This window comes from Rhinoderma darwinii, chromosome 3 (assembly GCF_050947455.1).
Source record: "Rhinoderma darwinii isolate aRhiDar2 chromosome 3, aRhiDar2.hap1, whole genome shotgun sequence".
NCBI classification, from domain to species: domain Eukaryota; kingdom Metazoa; phylum Chordata; class Amphibia; order Anura; family Rhinodermatidae; genus Rhinoderma; species Rhinoderma darwinii.
The window spans coordinates 243,583,300-243,600,041 of record NC_134689.1 but is presented as its reverse complement, the minus strand read 5'-3'; the positions used below and the strand labels follow the sequence as shown (position 1 = coordinate 243,600,041).

General features: G+C 40.5%; 1 protein-coding gene across 5 annotated transcripts in view; it reads right to left on the bottom strand.

The window, feature by feature from the left end:
• The window catches only part of SHANK3 (SH3 and multiple ankyrin repeat domains 3), a 424,536-nt gene that overhangs the window by 31,941 nt on the left and 375,853 nt on the right, over positions 1-16,742 (bottom strand). For all 5 annotated transcript variants that reach the window (XM_075857615.1, XM_075857612.1, XM_075857614.1 and 2 more), the window contains one exon: positions 1,034-1,114. In XM_075857615.1, the coding sequence (XP_075713730.1) occupies positions 1,034-1,114 (81 nt within the window). The remainder of the gene's footprint in view (positions 1-1,033; positions 1,115-16,742) is intronic.

The following is a 16,742-nucleotide window of genomic DNA, read 5'->3' as shown; positions in this document are numbered from 1 at the left end:
TGTGAAGATCAAGTATAGTGAAATGATGTATTTCTCCCTCATAACTGCATAGAATGGGCATGGATTTCTAGTATCCCCTTATGCCACACCCTGCATTTAGTTTTCGGATTGATATATGTTAACAGAGGCAAGGCAAATAAATAAAAAAAGGACATTGACAAATACATGAGAGAATATTAAATGAAAATATTTTAAAAGAGTGGCATACTGTAAATGTTGCACCTTGCATCACAATATATCATTGTTGTGTATAGATAAAGGCACGTATGGATAGACATATAGGTCATGTACATTTTCAGCTCTGCCTCCGTGTACTTTACCCAATAAGACCAGTGACAGTCACAAGTTGTTTGCAGAGATTCTTACAAGAATAGACTGGAATATCCTATTAGATTCACAAGCGTTCCCCAACCTGGAGTACGTGTATTGCCAAGAGTATATCAAGCAGGGTGAAGATGCACTTTTAATATATAATTTATGAAAGGAGCATGCCTAATATAAATCTTTTAATATAAGGAGTAGGAAACCCTGACATTACTGCAATATAAAATAGTTCATTTGCGTGTATAAGACTGTGGAATTGCGCATTCTGCATGCTCACACTTCCATAGCTATTAAATCGATTTCTCTTTAGCGTCACAAGATCCTGACATTTTGGCCTGAAAACCTTCTACATATATCAGCAGGTTGTATTCCGGTAGTGCTGTATCCTCTGGCCAGTAGCCATGCCTTGCTTGTGTTGCTCTCCCATGTATACCATATGACCCGCATGTATACCATATGGTACAGATACTGAAATAGCTATACAGTATTCTTCACAGGTTTGCGTTGTAACCTTCTTTCTAGTACCCACAGACAAAAGCATGTGTCCCTTACAACAATTAAACATTCCTGACAACATTTATTTTAGTCGACATTCAATTGAAGAGGTGACTACTTAACTGTAGATTATTAATTCTAGCTTGATGGTTTCAGTCACCCCTTCATATGACCTGGCTAGATTTAGTATTTTGCCCCATTTGCCCCATCTTACCTAGTTCCTCCAGCTCAGCTGTCATGGATTTGGATCGCAGGGTAAGAGTGGTGCTTGGCGCTCTCTTTGGAGGTGGGGGAGCTGGAAGAAAAAGAGAAGTGACCTTACATGTCTTATCCAGCAGGCGGCGAGGGTCCGGAAGGAGCCGCCGTTTTTCCACAACCATCTCCTCATACTCCCGAGACGAGGGATCGCACTGCGCTAGCAGCTTCCCAACCCTGCGCCTTGACTTCATTCTGGAAGCCTACTGCTGAGACCCCTGGCACAGCCATACGGGGTAACGGATGCACTGAAGCCCCTTAAGACTTCTGCACCAGCTTATATCAAGCTACAGCAAGCAATTTCTGTAATGCAGGTTCACTGCGTCGCCTGCAGTAGCTCCACTTGTCTCCTGAATACTGATTACAGCCTGTTGTTACGACACACTTCACATCTTTTATCTGTGGCTCCTTCTTCTCTTTCCCATTATTCTACAACTTCTGTTTATTAATCCTTCTCAGACTATATTCTTCATCTCCCTCTTTTTAGTCATCCTCTCCTCTGTCTCTCTCCCTCCCTCTATCCGGAATGCACTGGGATACAGTTAGCAGTTCTTGCTGCGTTACTATGGTAACTCTCGCTTCACACTTCAGATGGAGGGAGGGAGAGAGAGACAGGCTACGACACAAAGAGACACTGATACCTAAAGACCCTATAATATCTCCAGACAAAAAACCTCTGCTATCTAGATGGAGAGAGAAACTCTATTGCATGCAGTGCATTTTCCAGAGATGAGCAGAAAAACTGTGGGACATAGATGATAGATAGAGAGATAGATAGAGAGAGAGATAGATAGATAGATAGATAGATAGATAGATAGATAGATAGATAGATAGATAGATAGATAGATAGATAGATAGATAGATAGATAGATAGATAGATAGATATGAGATAGATAGATAGATAGATAGATATGAGATAGATAGATAGATAGATAGATAGATAGATAGATAGATATGAGATAGATAGATAGATAGATAAATAGATAGATAGATAGATAGATAGATAGATAGATAGATAGATAGATAGATATGGCATAGATAGATAGACAGACAGACAGACAGACAGATAGATATGAGAGATAGATATGAGAGATAGATAGATAGATAGATAGATAGATAGATAGATAGATAGATAGATAGATAGATAGATAGATAGATAGATAGATAGATAGATAGATAGATATGAGATAGATAGATAGATGATAGATAGATAGATAGATAGATAGATAGATAGATAGATAGATAGATAGATAGATAGATAGATAGATGATAGATAGATAGATAGATATTAGATAGATAGATAGATAGATAGAGAGAGAGAGATAGATGATAGATAGATAGATAGATAGATAGATAGATAGATAGATAGATAGATAGATAGATAGATAGATAGATAGATAGATAGATATGAGATAGATAGATAGATATGACATAGATAGATAGACAGACAGACAGACAGACAGATAGATATGAGAGATAGATATGAGAGATAGATATGAGAGATAGATAGATAGATAGATAGATAGATAGATAGATAGATAGATAGATAGATAGATAGATAGATAGATAGATAGATAGATATGACATAGATAGATAGACAGACAGACAGACAGATATGAGAGATAGATATGAGAGATAGATAGATAGATAGATAGATAGATAGATAGATAGATAGATAGATAGATAGATAGATAGATAGATAGATAGATATGAGATAGATAGATAGATAGATAGATAGATAGATAGATAGATAGATAGATAGATAGATAGATAGATAGATAGATAGATAGATAGATAGATAGATAGAAGCTGTATAGATAGATAGATAGATTGATAGATAGATAGATAGATATAGATAAAAGATGGACAGACAGACAGACAGACAGACAGACAGACAGATAGACAGATAGATAGATAGATAGATAGATAGATAGATAGATAGATAGATAGATAGATAGATAGATAGATAGATAGATAGATAGATAGATAGAATGAGTTTATAAGGAGAGATAAATGGAAGCTATAAAGATGACCTTGTTTATGAAGTGGAGATATTGATCCAAAGTACATCTATGTCCAGACAAATATATAGTATTTTTAAAGTGAAAAACGACTGACTTGGTGGCTTTACTTTCAGATTATGAGTCTGCTCAAAACAATATATTAAAAAACAACTGAATAACCAACTTAAATGAGTTCTTACAGTCTGTGTACACTAAAACCTGTGCCGGTGTTATGAAGTAAATGTGGAGGGACTGTTCATGGCAACCAACCAGTTAAAATCGGGTATTTTCCTAGTTCAGGTTGAAAATAAAAGGAGTGATCTGGTTGCTATGGCTGCTTATTTACATCATTGAATTCAGAAAGCCTTTTATGAAACTTAGTAACATGGCTCTACACAGTCCTGCAATGTTACAGTTGTTTCTTTCACCATGACAATCCATGAGTTTGAAGCAGCTGTGGGTCTGGATTCAGAATTTCCCGGTGATCAGCAGTAATCATCTGGGGAAGCCACATCTGCCCACTCATTTCCCCTGCAGCGGCCACTGCAGGGGAAATGTAGAATTACATGCGTACCATTCAAATGAATGATCAGGCATGTCATACATGGATGGGCTGGGTTAGCAGTTGTCCGCCCATGTTTATATGGGGGGGGTTTGCCAACGATAAAGATACCCCAAATGAACATTTTTTGAATAAACAATAATAAGGGTAATACAAATCATGTAGCTAGTGTTAACTCTTAAGAATGCAGACTATTTTTATATCATCATAGCTGCATTAGGCCTTATTATTTTTTTTTGTAGAACAAGTTGTAGGGATTTTTGGGGCGCCACTTGGGGTACATATAAAATATAAAAAGAAAATGTATATGTATTTTTTTATGTTACCGCTCTTGCCGTTTTTTGTCTTACAGTCTTCACAGTCTTCCTTCATGACGATACAACTCTTCGTCATGTGACTGGCCCCGCTGTACTCTATGTACCGTAATCACTGTAGCAGTAGCTACTACTTGTACATAGATTACAGCGGGCCCGGTCACATGACGAAGAGTCGTGTCATCATGAAGGTAGACTGTGCAACTAGACTTCCATCCCTCCACCAGCGCTATAAAAATCTCATAATCAGCGCGACAGGGGACCAGAATGTATATTAGCGAGTGTACTCACATACTGCAGTGAGTACACTGCTAATACTTTTCGCTCCCCACATAACTCCTTTATAAAAATTTCATTTTATATCTTTATTTGTAAATGATATCAATATGCCAGTAAAGTAAGCCTTTTTTTTATAACAGTATACATAATCATTTGTTAGGACATACCTAAAGTATGCTCTAAATGTTACCATGACAGGACCACCCTGAGATCCATTCAAAGGACCCGGGTATAAGAAAGTAGACCCTAGGTTCACAGTGACCCACAAAGGTACCCTGCTCCCTTTTCTGACACCTTTATTAGTATAAGGGTTGAATGGTCGAGATCTGAGGTTTCGCCGATATCGACCATAAGTGAAGGAATGCAGCAGTCATCAGAACCACTATCCCCAGGTAATCCCCAGGTAATTGAGGGCACTGCGGCTTTAAAAGTACAAATTAAGTCTATGTGGAGAATTTATTAGGCACTCTACGCTAGCTTTCTGGCATTGGAAAGTCGCAATTTGATGAAAAACCAAATTTAGCAAATTTTGTATTTTTACGCCGCCTCTACTGCGATCAAGCTAGGCTTGAAAAATTCACTATAAAGTATGCTAGAAACTGGCGGAAATTTACGCCAGCTCATTGCTGCTGTGGATTTTTCTTTTTGATATATGGCTATCCAGAGATTTACCTAGTTTATTAAGAGACTTGCGCTTCTTTATATTAAGACTGCAATTTTTAAAGCCAAAACCATGTAAGGATCATAAAAGTGGGGGATTATAAAGGATAGATAATATTTATCCCCTTATTAGAATCCACTCCTGGTTTTGGCCTCAAAAACAACGTAAAAAAAACTGCTCAAAAACTGAGCGTGTGAATACACCCTTAGGTTATTAAATACACCCTTAGGATAATTAATTTGGGGTTTGGTTATCTAATTAAGAGCCCTAAGGGGACAACCCCACGTAGCGTCGGACGCAAGCAGCCGAAACCACGCTCACCTGCGGTGGCCAATGGCTGCAAGATTTTGTTGGGTATTACAACTAAAATCATTCGCTACTGGATGTGGGCATGGTTTTGGCTGCATGTGGCCGCCACTACGTGGGACTGTACTCTAAATACACCTGTAGTGAGTTTGTTAGGTGGTTTGCAGCCTGAAGACTAAAAGGGGTTTTACACTGGGCGATTGTCGGGCAGACGAGCGTTCATATCAGCAGATGAACAAGTAAACAAGGAGATGTGCTGCCATGGTGATGATAATGTATGGGGACGAGCGATCAGAGTAATGACCGCTCGTCCCCATCCGTAGCTCCGCGTGACAGGAGAAAACGCGTGCCGATCAACGATGTCTCGTTGATCGGCGCTCGCTGCACCGGCCGATTATCGGCCGGTGTAAAAGCGCTTTAACTTGCAGTAGCAACTACAGCTAAGTGCAAACAAACTATTTAAAAAAAAAAGCAGATAAGCAAGTGAGGGAGCTTGTGAGTGTGCACTGCTCTAAAATGTACAGTGTCTTATGTGTGGCTTGAGATTTAGTGACTTGCGATTAAAGGTGTTGTCCGGTTTCAGAAAAGTAATATTTTTTTTTGTATAATTAAAAGTTATAACATTTTCCAATATACATTCTGTATTCATTTCTCACAGTTTTCAGGATCTCTGCTTGTTGTTATTCACATGGTCATGTAATGGACACATAGGTGCTGGGATCGTTAGAAGACAGCTCTGATACAGATACTGTAACGAGCCACACACCTGTGTGTCCATGACATGACCATGGAGAGAATATTATCCACTGGAAGTAAACACAATTCATGTTCCTATTGAATAACAACAAGCAGAGATCATGAAAACCATGAGGAATTAATACAGAAACTATATTGAAAATGTATATCTTTTTAATATACAAAATAATATTAATATGCTGACGCTGTACAACCCCTTTAGAAGGGATTGTTATTTGTGGTTTGTAGTTGTATTAATATTATTATTTTTGTTTTTACTTGTACTTGCTGTGCTGTACATTGTTTATGTATCCCCATTAAAGGGGTTGTCCACTACTGAACAACTGATGACCTATCCACCGGATAGGTCATCAGTATGTTATCAATGTGGGTTCAACACCTGGACCCCGCACCGTTAAGCCAATTCGGTTATCTCCGGGCACCGTATGTTATGGCCCATTATGCTATGTACGGAGCAGGATGCAGTTGGCTCCGTACATAGTATAGCGGCCGTGCTGCCGAACTAGAGCTCTGCTCATATTCATTTTTTTAGGAGCAGACCTGCAGTATGGCAGCTTGCCGCTATTCAGTGGCCGAAGCGACTTAACGGTGCGGGGTCCGAGTGTCGGACCCCCACAGATCATGTACAGATGACCTATCCGGTGGATAGGTTATCAGTTGTCCTGCCTAAAGCCGATTCTGCGTGATGATGTCTATGAGGGAAATGATCATGCGGAGTACCTTTGTTTTGAAATAAGGGGAGAAAGAATAATAAAATACTGATAGGGGTTTGTTATAAGTCTCCAAGTATAAGGCAAATAGATGAGGCAGCAAACCATAATGAGGTAATAATTATAGGGGACTTTAACTATCCTGATATAAACTGGGAGGTAGAAACCTGCAAGTCTAGCAAACGAAACAGGTTTTTGACAATTATTAAAGACAATTTCCTTTCACAACTGGTGCAAGACCCAACAAGATGGGGGCACTTCTAGACCTAATTGTAACCAATAGACCAGACAGGATATTACAAGTACAGGTTGGGGGTCACCTAGGTAATAGTGACCACAACATAATAAGTTTTCATTTATCCTTTAACCCCTTAAGGACCGGGACAATTTTGGCCTTGAGGACAGACCAATTTTTTACTCTTTGCATTCTGGAGCTCATAACTTATTTATTCGACGTAGCAGTATGATACGTTGTTTTTTGCAGGACGAGTTGTACTTTATATAGGTGAAATCTCTTGTTACTTTACATTATCGTTTAATTTATAGAAATATTTATTTTGGCAAAAATGGAGGAATTATTTTTTTTACAGCATACACCGATCATCATAAATTTGTTGTGCGGGCTGTTACGGTCGTGACGATACCAAATATGTGTATATTATTTATGATTTAGGACTTCTATCCAATAAAATGTATTTATTGTAAAAAATGTGCATTTGTTTGTTATTTACAGATTTTTTTAACATTACTTTTTTTTATATATTAATTTTACTTTTATTTTTCCCACAGGGGGATTTTTAATTTACATATTTCTTTTTTTAACTTTAATGTAATGAAATATAGCTAAATGTTAGTACATTAGCCTGTGTTAGGGCATACCTAAGTATGCCTTAAAAGGAAATATGGTCAGACAGCCCTGTGGCCCTTCAATGGACCCTGGGCTGTCTGTCCATAGAAGGTGTCACAGGCATGTCCCTCCTTCTCATTTACCTTTGAATGCCGCAATCAGCTTTGATTGCAGCATTGAAGGGGTTAAAAGAGGAGATCAGAGGTTTCTTTGATCTCTGCCATTAGAGCGATGCTGCGGCTGTGTATTACAGCTGTTGCCCTGCTCCTGATCGTGCGGGCACAACAAGTGTGCATGTCATCTATGCTCGTCATAATGCAGCAACATCCAGCTGCTCATGACAAGAATAGACGTTAAAGAGACTCTGTCACCACATTATAAGTGCCTTATCTCCTACATAAGGAGATGGGCGCTATAATGTAGGTGACAGCAGTTCTTTTTATTTAGAAAAACAATCTATTTTTACCACGTTAGGAGCGATTTTAGCTTTATGCTAATTAGTGTCTTAATGCCCAAGTGGGCGTGTTTTTACTTTAGACGAAGTGGGCGACAGGATATGTCATAAATGTCAGATTGATGCGGGTCCCACTTCTGGGACCCACACCTATCTCTAGAATGGGGCCCCCTAAACTCCATTCTACCTTTTTCTGCTCTCGCTGCCTCCGGCCACTTCCTGAGTTTATGATCGGGAGTTACATAAACAGCGTAACTAGCTGAGCTACTCTGTTTCTGTAACTCCCATAGTAGTGAATGGCAGTTACGGAAGCAACGTAACATGCGAGCTACGCTGTTTCGGTAACTACTCAGTTCTATGGAACTTACTTAAACAGCATAGCTCAGCGAGTTATGCTGTTTTCGTCTTCATGTTCTCAGAGAGGTAGAACAGGGTTTAGGGGGCCCCGATCTAGAAATAGGTGCGGGTGACGGGTCCCAGAGGTGGGACCCGCATCTATCGGACATTTATGACATATCCTGTGGATGTCCCTGAAGGGAAAACCCCTTTCTATTAAAAAATTTTGCACTGACTTAAGTTTTATTTTTAAGTTCAATTCATACATCCACAGTATTGTATGCGGTTTCGTTTATGGTTCAAAAATTTGAAATTCAAACGTGATGTTACTTTCATAGGGGGTGCTAACATTAGTCAAACATTTCTTAGGGATGTGTGATATATAAAAGCTTAGGAACCACTGGGCTGAGGTATGACCCTAAAGAGGCTCTATCACCACATTATAAGTGCCCTATCTCCTATATAAGGAGATCAGCGCTATAATGTAGGTGACAGCAGTGCTTTTTATTTAGAAAAACTATCTATTTTTACCACTTTATGAGCAATTTTAGCTTTATGCTAATGAGTTTCTTAATGCCCAAGTGGGCGTGTTTTTACTTTAGACCAAGTGGGCGTTGTACAGAGGAGTGTATGACGCTGACCAATCAGTTACCAATCAGTGTCATACACTTCTCTCCTTTCATTTACACTGCAGATAGCAATATAGCTATATCGCTATGTGCAGCCACATAAACACACTATAGAATTACTGCAGTGTCCTGACTATGAATATACATTACCTCCAGCCAGGACGTGATGTGTATTCAGAATCCTGACACTTCTGTAGCGTCTCTGTGATATTTACAGCAAGGCAAGCGAAATCTCGCGAGATTACGATGTAACCTGTCATTTCAAACGAGATTACGTTTGCCTTGCTGTAATCTCACAGAAAAGATTCAGAAGTGTCAGGATTCTGAATACACATCACGTCCTGGCTGGAGGTAATGTATATTCATTGTCAGGACACTGCAGTAATGTTATAGTGTGTTTATGTGGCTGCACATAGCGATATAACTATATCGCTATTGCTGTTTAAATGAACGGAGAGAAGTGCATGACTCTGATTGGTCACTGATTGGTCAGCGTCATACACTCCTCTGTACAACGCCCACTTTGTCTAAAGTAAAAACACGCCCACTTGGGCATTAAGAAACTCATTAGCATAAAGCTAAAAATCGCTCATAAAGTGGTAAAAATAGATCGTTTTTCTAAATAAAAAGCACTGCTGTGACCTACATTATAGCGCCGATCTCCTTATGTAGGAGATAGGGCACTTATAATGTGGTGACAGAGCCTCTTTAATGGCATAAACTGGGACTATGGCCTCAAAAATAAAAATACACAAACGACGGCCCCATGCACACGAACGTAAAAACGCCCGTAATCACGGGCCATAATTACGGGCCCATAGACTTCTATTGGCCACGGGTACCTCCCCGTATGCTTACGGGAAGGTGCCCGGGCCGTTGAAAAATATAGAACATGTCCTATTTTAGGCCGTAATTACGGCACGGGCAGGCCCATAGAAGTCTATGGGGCTCCCGTAATTATGGGTGACTACGTGTGTGCACCCGTAATTACGGGAGCGTTGCTAGGCAATGTCAGTGGATAGTCACTGTCCAGGGTGCTGAAAGAGTTAAACGATCGGCAGTAACTGTTTCAGCCCCCTGGACAGAAACTACCGATCACAATATAGATCAACCTGTAAAAAAAAAAGACGTTCATACTTACTCAGAACTCCCTGCTTCTTCCTCCAGTCTGGCCTCCTGGGATGACGTTACGGCCCATGTGACCGCTGCAGCCAATCATAGCCTGCAGCGGTCACATGGACTGTCGCGTCATCCAGGTAGGTCGGGCTGGATGTCGAGAGAGGGACGCGTCACCAAGACAACGGCCGAGTAAGTATGAATTTCTTTTACTTTTACTCCCGAAAGGGCTGCCCCTTCTCTTTATCCTGCACTGATAGAGAGAAGGGCTGCCGATTAGTGCAGTGCAATTTTGCATAGAAAACGTGCCCGTAAATACGGGTGGAATACTGGTGACACCGGACCCGTATTTACAGACACGGGTCCGTAAATACTGGTGCAATATGGGTCGCATACGTGTGACCAAGGACCCGTATTTACGCCAGTATTTTCGGACAGGAAAAAATACGTTCGTGTGCATGAGGCCTAAATGGGACATTTTAAAAGCCCCTTAAATTGGTCCTGTGAAAAATATATACCTTATGGGAATTAACGCGTAAGGGTATGTTCACACGCCCTATTTACGGAAATAATTCAGGCGTTTTTCGCCTGGAATTACTGCCAAAAAAACGACTCCAAACCGTCGGCAAACATCTGCCCATTGAATTCAATGGGTTTTTACGATGTTCTGTGCAGACGGGCTTTTTTTTTACGCGCCGCTGTCAAAAGACGGAGCGTAAAAAGACGGCCGCCTCAAAGAAGTGCATGTCACTTCTTGGGACGTAATTGGAGCCGTTTTTCATTGACTCCATTGAAAAACAGCTCCAATTACGTCCGTAATGGATGCCGCGAAAAACGCGTGCACTTGCAAAAACTTCTGATATTCAGGAGCTGTTTTCGCCTGAAAACAGCTCCGTAATTTCAGACGTATTTTACGTTTGCGTGTGAATATACCCTTAGAAACAGCAGGAAACCGATGGTTAAATAAAACTGTAAGGGGGGAAAATAAATGATAAAAAGAAAGAGTTTAAACTACTGAAGCAGGATGGTAGTGACAAGGCATTAAATAATTATAAAGAAAAGAAGTTGTGTAAAAAAACAAATAAATAAAAATAAAAAAAAAAGGCCTCAAAAATTTTAACAGAATCAATGCCAAATAAAGAATATTTTTGTAGCTACATATCAAATAAGAACATTAAAACTGAAAGTATTGGTCCTCTTAGGGTATGTTCACACGGCGGGGGTCCGTAACGGCTGAAATTACGGGGATGTTTCAGCCTGAAAACATCCCCGTAATTTCAGCCGTACCGGCATGTGCAGGCGCTTGAACGCCGCGTCCATTACGGGCGTAATTAGCGCTGCTATTCATTGGAGTCAATGAATAGCGGCTCCAATTACGGCCAAAGAAGTGACAGGTCACTTCTTCTACGCGGGCGTCTATTTACGCGCCGTCATTTGACAGCGGCGCGTAAATATACGCCTCGTGTGAACAGACAAACGTCTGCCCATTGCTTTCAATGGGCAGATGTTTGTCAGCGCTATTGAGGCGCTATTTTCAGACGTAATTCGGGGCAAAAACGCCCGATTTACGTCCGTAAATAGGCCGTGTGAACATACCCTTAGAAATAATGTGGGTGTTTTTCTCTACTGCATTTACACAGGAAAATTGAATGACAGGTGACATGATTAGGGATAATGTAAATTCTCCATTTTATTGTCACCTGCTTAACCCAGCAAGAAGTGGAGCACCGCCCAAGCCCCAGTCACAGTCAAATTGGAAAAACCCTACCAAAAATGTAAATTTTTTTATTGTAGATTTTCAATTTATGTCTCAATGTAATATAGTTGGCCCATTTTAACCCCTTAGCAATTTTGTCATTGCTTTTTTTTCTGTTTATTTGTAAGGCATTTAAAGAGGCTCTGTCACCAGTTTAACCCCTTCCCGCCGCAGCCCTTTTTCAGATTTTCATTTTGTTTTTTCCTCCCCACGTTCCAAAAGCCATAACGTCTTTATTTTTCCGTCGATATAGTACTATGAGGGCTTGATTTTTGTGGGACGAGTTGTAGTTTTTCAGAGCACCATGTATTTTGCCATATAATGTACTAGGAAACGGGAAAAAAATTCATTGTGGGGTAGAAAATGAAAAAAACAGCGGTTTCTCCATGTTTTTTTGCTCGCCGTTTTTACGGAATTCACTGTGGATTTAAAACAACATGTTAACTTTATTCTGTAGGTCAGTACGATTACGGTGATACTAAATATATATAGTTTTATTCTATATTTTACTACTTTTAGAAGTAAAAACCGAAGTGTAAAAAAGAAAATTTATTTTGTGTCGCCAAATTCCGAGAGCCATAACTTTTTTATTTATCCGTTGATTAAGTGGTATGAGGGCTTATTTTTTGAGGTATAAGCTGTAGAATTTATTGATACAATTTTGGTGTACATGCGACCTTTTGATCACTTTTTATTTAATTTTTTTTTTTGAGTTCAGGTGTCCAAAAAATAGAGGTTTTGGCGTTTACAATATTTTTTTTACGGCGTTCACCGTGCGGGTTAAATAATGATATATTGCAATAGTTCAGACTTTTACGGACGCGGCGCTGCCAATTATGTTTATTTATTTTTTTACTATGTTCTAGGGGGAAAATGGGAAAAGGGGGGTTTTTTTAACTTGATTTTTTTTTTTTTACATAAAAAAAAACTTTATTTAACTCATTTTTACTTTTTTTTATTAGTCCCCCTAGGGGACTTTAACCAGCGATCGTTAGATCGCTTGCATGATATACTGCAATACTAATGTATTGCAGTATATCGTGATTCTGACAGGCAGGGCTTAATAGGTGCACAAAGATGGCGGACCTGGGGGCCTTCATTAGGCCCCCAGGCAGCTATAGCAACCATCGCCACCCCCGCGATTGCGTTGCGGGGGGGGTGTGATGAACTGTTAGAGGGGGTCGCCCTCCTCTTTCTAATGATTTAAATGCTGCGGTCGCTATTGACCGCAGTATTTAACGAGTTAAACGAGCGGGATCGCGCTCGAGCGTGATGCCGCTCATTACTCTGAAGTGTCAGCTGTAACAAACAGCCGACTCTGGCATCGAATGGAGCGGGTTCACTCCGTGAGCCCGCTCCATACTTCCCCTACCCGACTTTGGCGTATGGATACGTCAAATGTCGGGAAGGGGTTAATCGTTCTCTATCTCCTACCTAATCTAATAAACGCTTTGATGTTGATAGCTACTGTGTTTTGGTTTTTTGAAAAACATTTATTATTGACAAAGTTCTGATCATTTTTAGATTTATGCACATTTTTTCTAAATGCCCAACTGGGCGTATTTTTTTCGTTTAACCAAGTGGGCGATGTAAAGAAAAGTGTATGACGCTGACCAATCAGCGTCATACACTTCTCTTAATTCATGCCCAGCTTTATTCACAGCACAGCGTGAAGGACCTGCGGGAGGAAGTCACCGGAGCGACAGGAGAATGACCAGACATCGCCTCCAGCCGTGCCAGGACTGCTGCTGAGGAGGAGACCAGGAATGACTGGAGGGTATGTCTGGTCATTCTCCCGTTGCTCCGGTGAGGGACCTGCGGGAGGAAGTCACATCACAGTGTGATCTCGCGATATCACGCTGTGCTGTGAATAAAGCTGGGCATGAATGAAGAGAAGTGTATGATGTTGATTGGTCAGCGTCATACACTTTTCTTTACAGCACCTACTTGGTTAAACAAAAGAAAAAAAACGCCCAGTTCGGCATTTAGAAAAAGCATAATCTAAAAATGATCAGAACTTTGTCAATAATAAAAGTTTTTTTTTTAAAAACTACACAGTAGTTATTAGCATCAAAACGTTTATTAGATTAGGTAGGAGATAGAGAAGTATTAAACTGGTGACAGAGCCTCTTAAGGGCATGCCCACACGAGGCGGATTTCCTCCGCAACTGGCCACATCAACGTTGCAGATTCTGCGGCGGATCTGCCCAAAATGTGCAGTAAATTGATGCGGACTAGCTGCTGCGGACTGCGGTAAAAGTACTTCCCTTCTCTCTATCAGTGCAGGATAGAGAGAAGGGACAGCACTTTCCCTAGGTAAAGTAAACGAATTTCATACTTACCGGCCGTTGTCTTGGTGACGCGTCCCTCTTTCGGCATCCAGCCCGACCTCCCTGGATGACGCGGCAGTCCATGTGACCGCTGCAGCCTGTGATTGGCTGCAGCCGTCACTTAGACTGAAACGTCATCCTGGGAAGCCGGACTGGAGACAGAAGCAGGGAGTTCTCGGTAAGTATGAACTTCTATTTTTTTGACAGGTTGCTGTATATTGGGATCGGTAGTCACTGTCCAGGGTGCAGAAACAGTTACTGCCGATCGCTTAACTCTTTCAGCACCCTGGACAGTGACTATTTACTGATGTCTACTAGCAACGCTCCCGTAATTACGGGAGCCCCATTGACTTACTCAGTCTGGCTGTAGACCTAGAAATACATAGGTCCAGCCAGAATGAAGAAATGTCATGTCAAAAAAGCAAGACGGATCCGCAGCACACATAACATGTGCATGACAGCTGCGGACTTCATTGCGGAAATTAGAATCTCCATTGAAGTCAATGGAGAAATTCCGCCATGAGTCCGCAACCAGTCCGCCACAACTCCGCAACATCCATTGCATGCTGCCGACACCAAATTCCGCACCGCAGCCTATGCTCCGCAGCGGAATTTTCAGCCTCGTCTAAACGAACCCTACTAAATAGAAGTGGAAGTCAATGGAGAAACGGCTCCGCTGCGGATTAACGCTGCGTAGTGTCCGCTGCGGATTAACGCTGCGTAGTGTCCGCAGCGGAATTCAAGAGCAATTCCGCCACGTGTGGCTTTGCCCTTAAAGTGAAGTATAAATAATATGTTAACTTAATTCTACGGGTCGTTAGGTTTATGATGGTACCAAATTTATATTTTTTATTATGTTTTACTTCTTTTGCACAATAAGTATTCTTCAATCAACTGGACTGTATAAGGGCTTGGTTTTTGCGAGGCGACTTCTGGGTAACAGGACTTTTTGATTACTTTTAATTTCTGTTAATTTAACTATAAAGTCAATGGGAAGATTTGCTTGCGCCAAGGAAGTGGCATAGATGACGTGCACAAAACTTATTATACTTTAGACACTTTTTTCCCCTCTCTTGCAGTTTTAAAAAGGGTCTAGAAAAAGTAGTGAAGATTAGAGGAAATGTAAAATATGGCTGATTTGTTAACGGCACGCAAATTTCTTTGGGTGTAAAATATTGATATAAAGTGCACCTGCCATAAGGAAAACTGTCTAAGGCTGGGTGCACTCCGATTTTTGCGGCATTGATGTCAATGGGAGGTCAGAGACGTAAACGCCTGAAGATAGGGTGTGTCCCTTCTTTTTCAAGCGAGCCGTTTTTTCCGCTCGCGGGGAAAAAACGCCTCCCATTGAAGTCAATGGGAGGCTAGTTTTTGGGCGCGTTTTCCGACGTGGTTTCCGCGTAAAAAAAACTCTGTGTGAACTGAACCTAAGACGTCTAAGAAGATGTTCCAAATTTATCAGACAGCATGCAACTTTGTGATAAATATTGCAATTTCTGCCTGTCTAGTCTAGTTTTATACTGTCTATCTTTAAGGCAATATTAATAAATCTACCCCAATGGCTTAAACTGTGACTTTAGAAACAGCTATGACCCCTATGAAGATACATGTGGAATTATTTAAGAAAAAAACCCACAATAGGTACACATCACAGCTTCGAGGACATAGAAAAAAAAATAAACATTAGCAACCGGCAGTAGTTCATCACAGCTCATGATTTGAGTTAGGACCACCATGTTTCTTGGATTAAGTGTGGTAAAAATATTCAGGAATCAAAAAGGAGATTCGGAGTTCAGAATGCTCAAGTTGGTTAATGCCATAAACTGAATTCTGCACAGTTCTATCAGTAACAAAGGGACAAACAACCTAAAGGACTTGTAGAACAAGTAGACCTCCGAGCCTATCGCTACAGGGCAGACAGGTCTGTTGAAGAGTAGCAATTATGTTAGTAGGAGGAATAATTGGACCCCTAGGGCTAAGTTCAGATTTAGAATTAAGAAAACATCTTAAAATACATTCAATCTTTCCTTCTTTGCAGCAAAATTGTAAATTATGACAAATTCAATCTTGGCAAAATAGCAGTTTCTGAGTATTACAACCTTGAAAAACAACAACACGCAAGAATTGGACAATAAATGTTCTAGCAAGTGCTGCTACATTTCTCACGTTCACCTTATAGCAAGATTTTAGCAATATCTTATTGTCATAAGCATGAAAACAGCCATGTACATAAAGCCTTGGGGTTCAACCAATATCATGAGTAAAACCATGTCATGTCAGCTAATAGGATCAAAGGGGGCTGCCAAAGCTGTTACATACCCCACATATTACATCAAATGCGCTAAATGTGACTGCTACATTAGCTGTGCTTTCCGGCTTTTTCTCTTCTTGGTACTTTTTTTCTTTACAGTACCATTCAATTATATGTGCTATACTGTTTCCAATTAGCATACAAAGGTTTCTTTTTTACAAATTAGGATGTGTTCACATTTGCGTCATGGCTTACGTTTATAACTGAAGCCGGTAAACAGTGCCAGATCCGTCGTATGATGGATACCAATGGCAACCGATGGACCTCATTGACTTACAATGGGGTCTGCCAAGGTTCA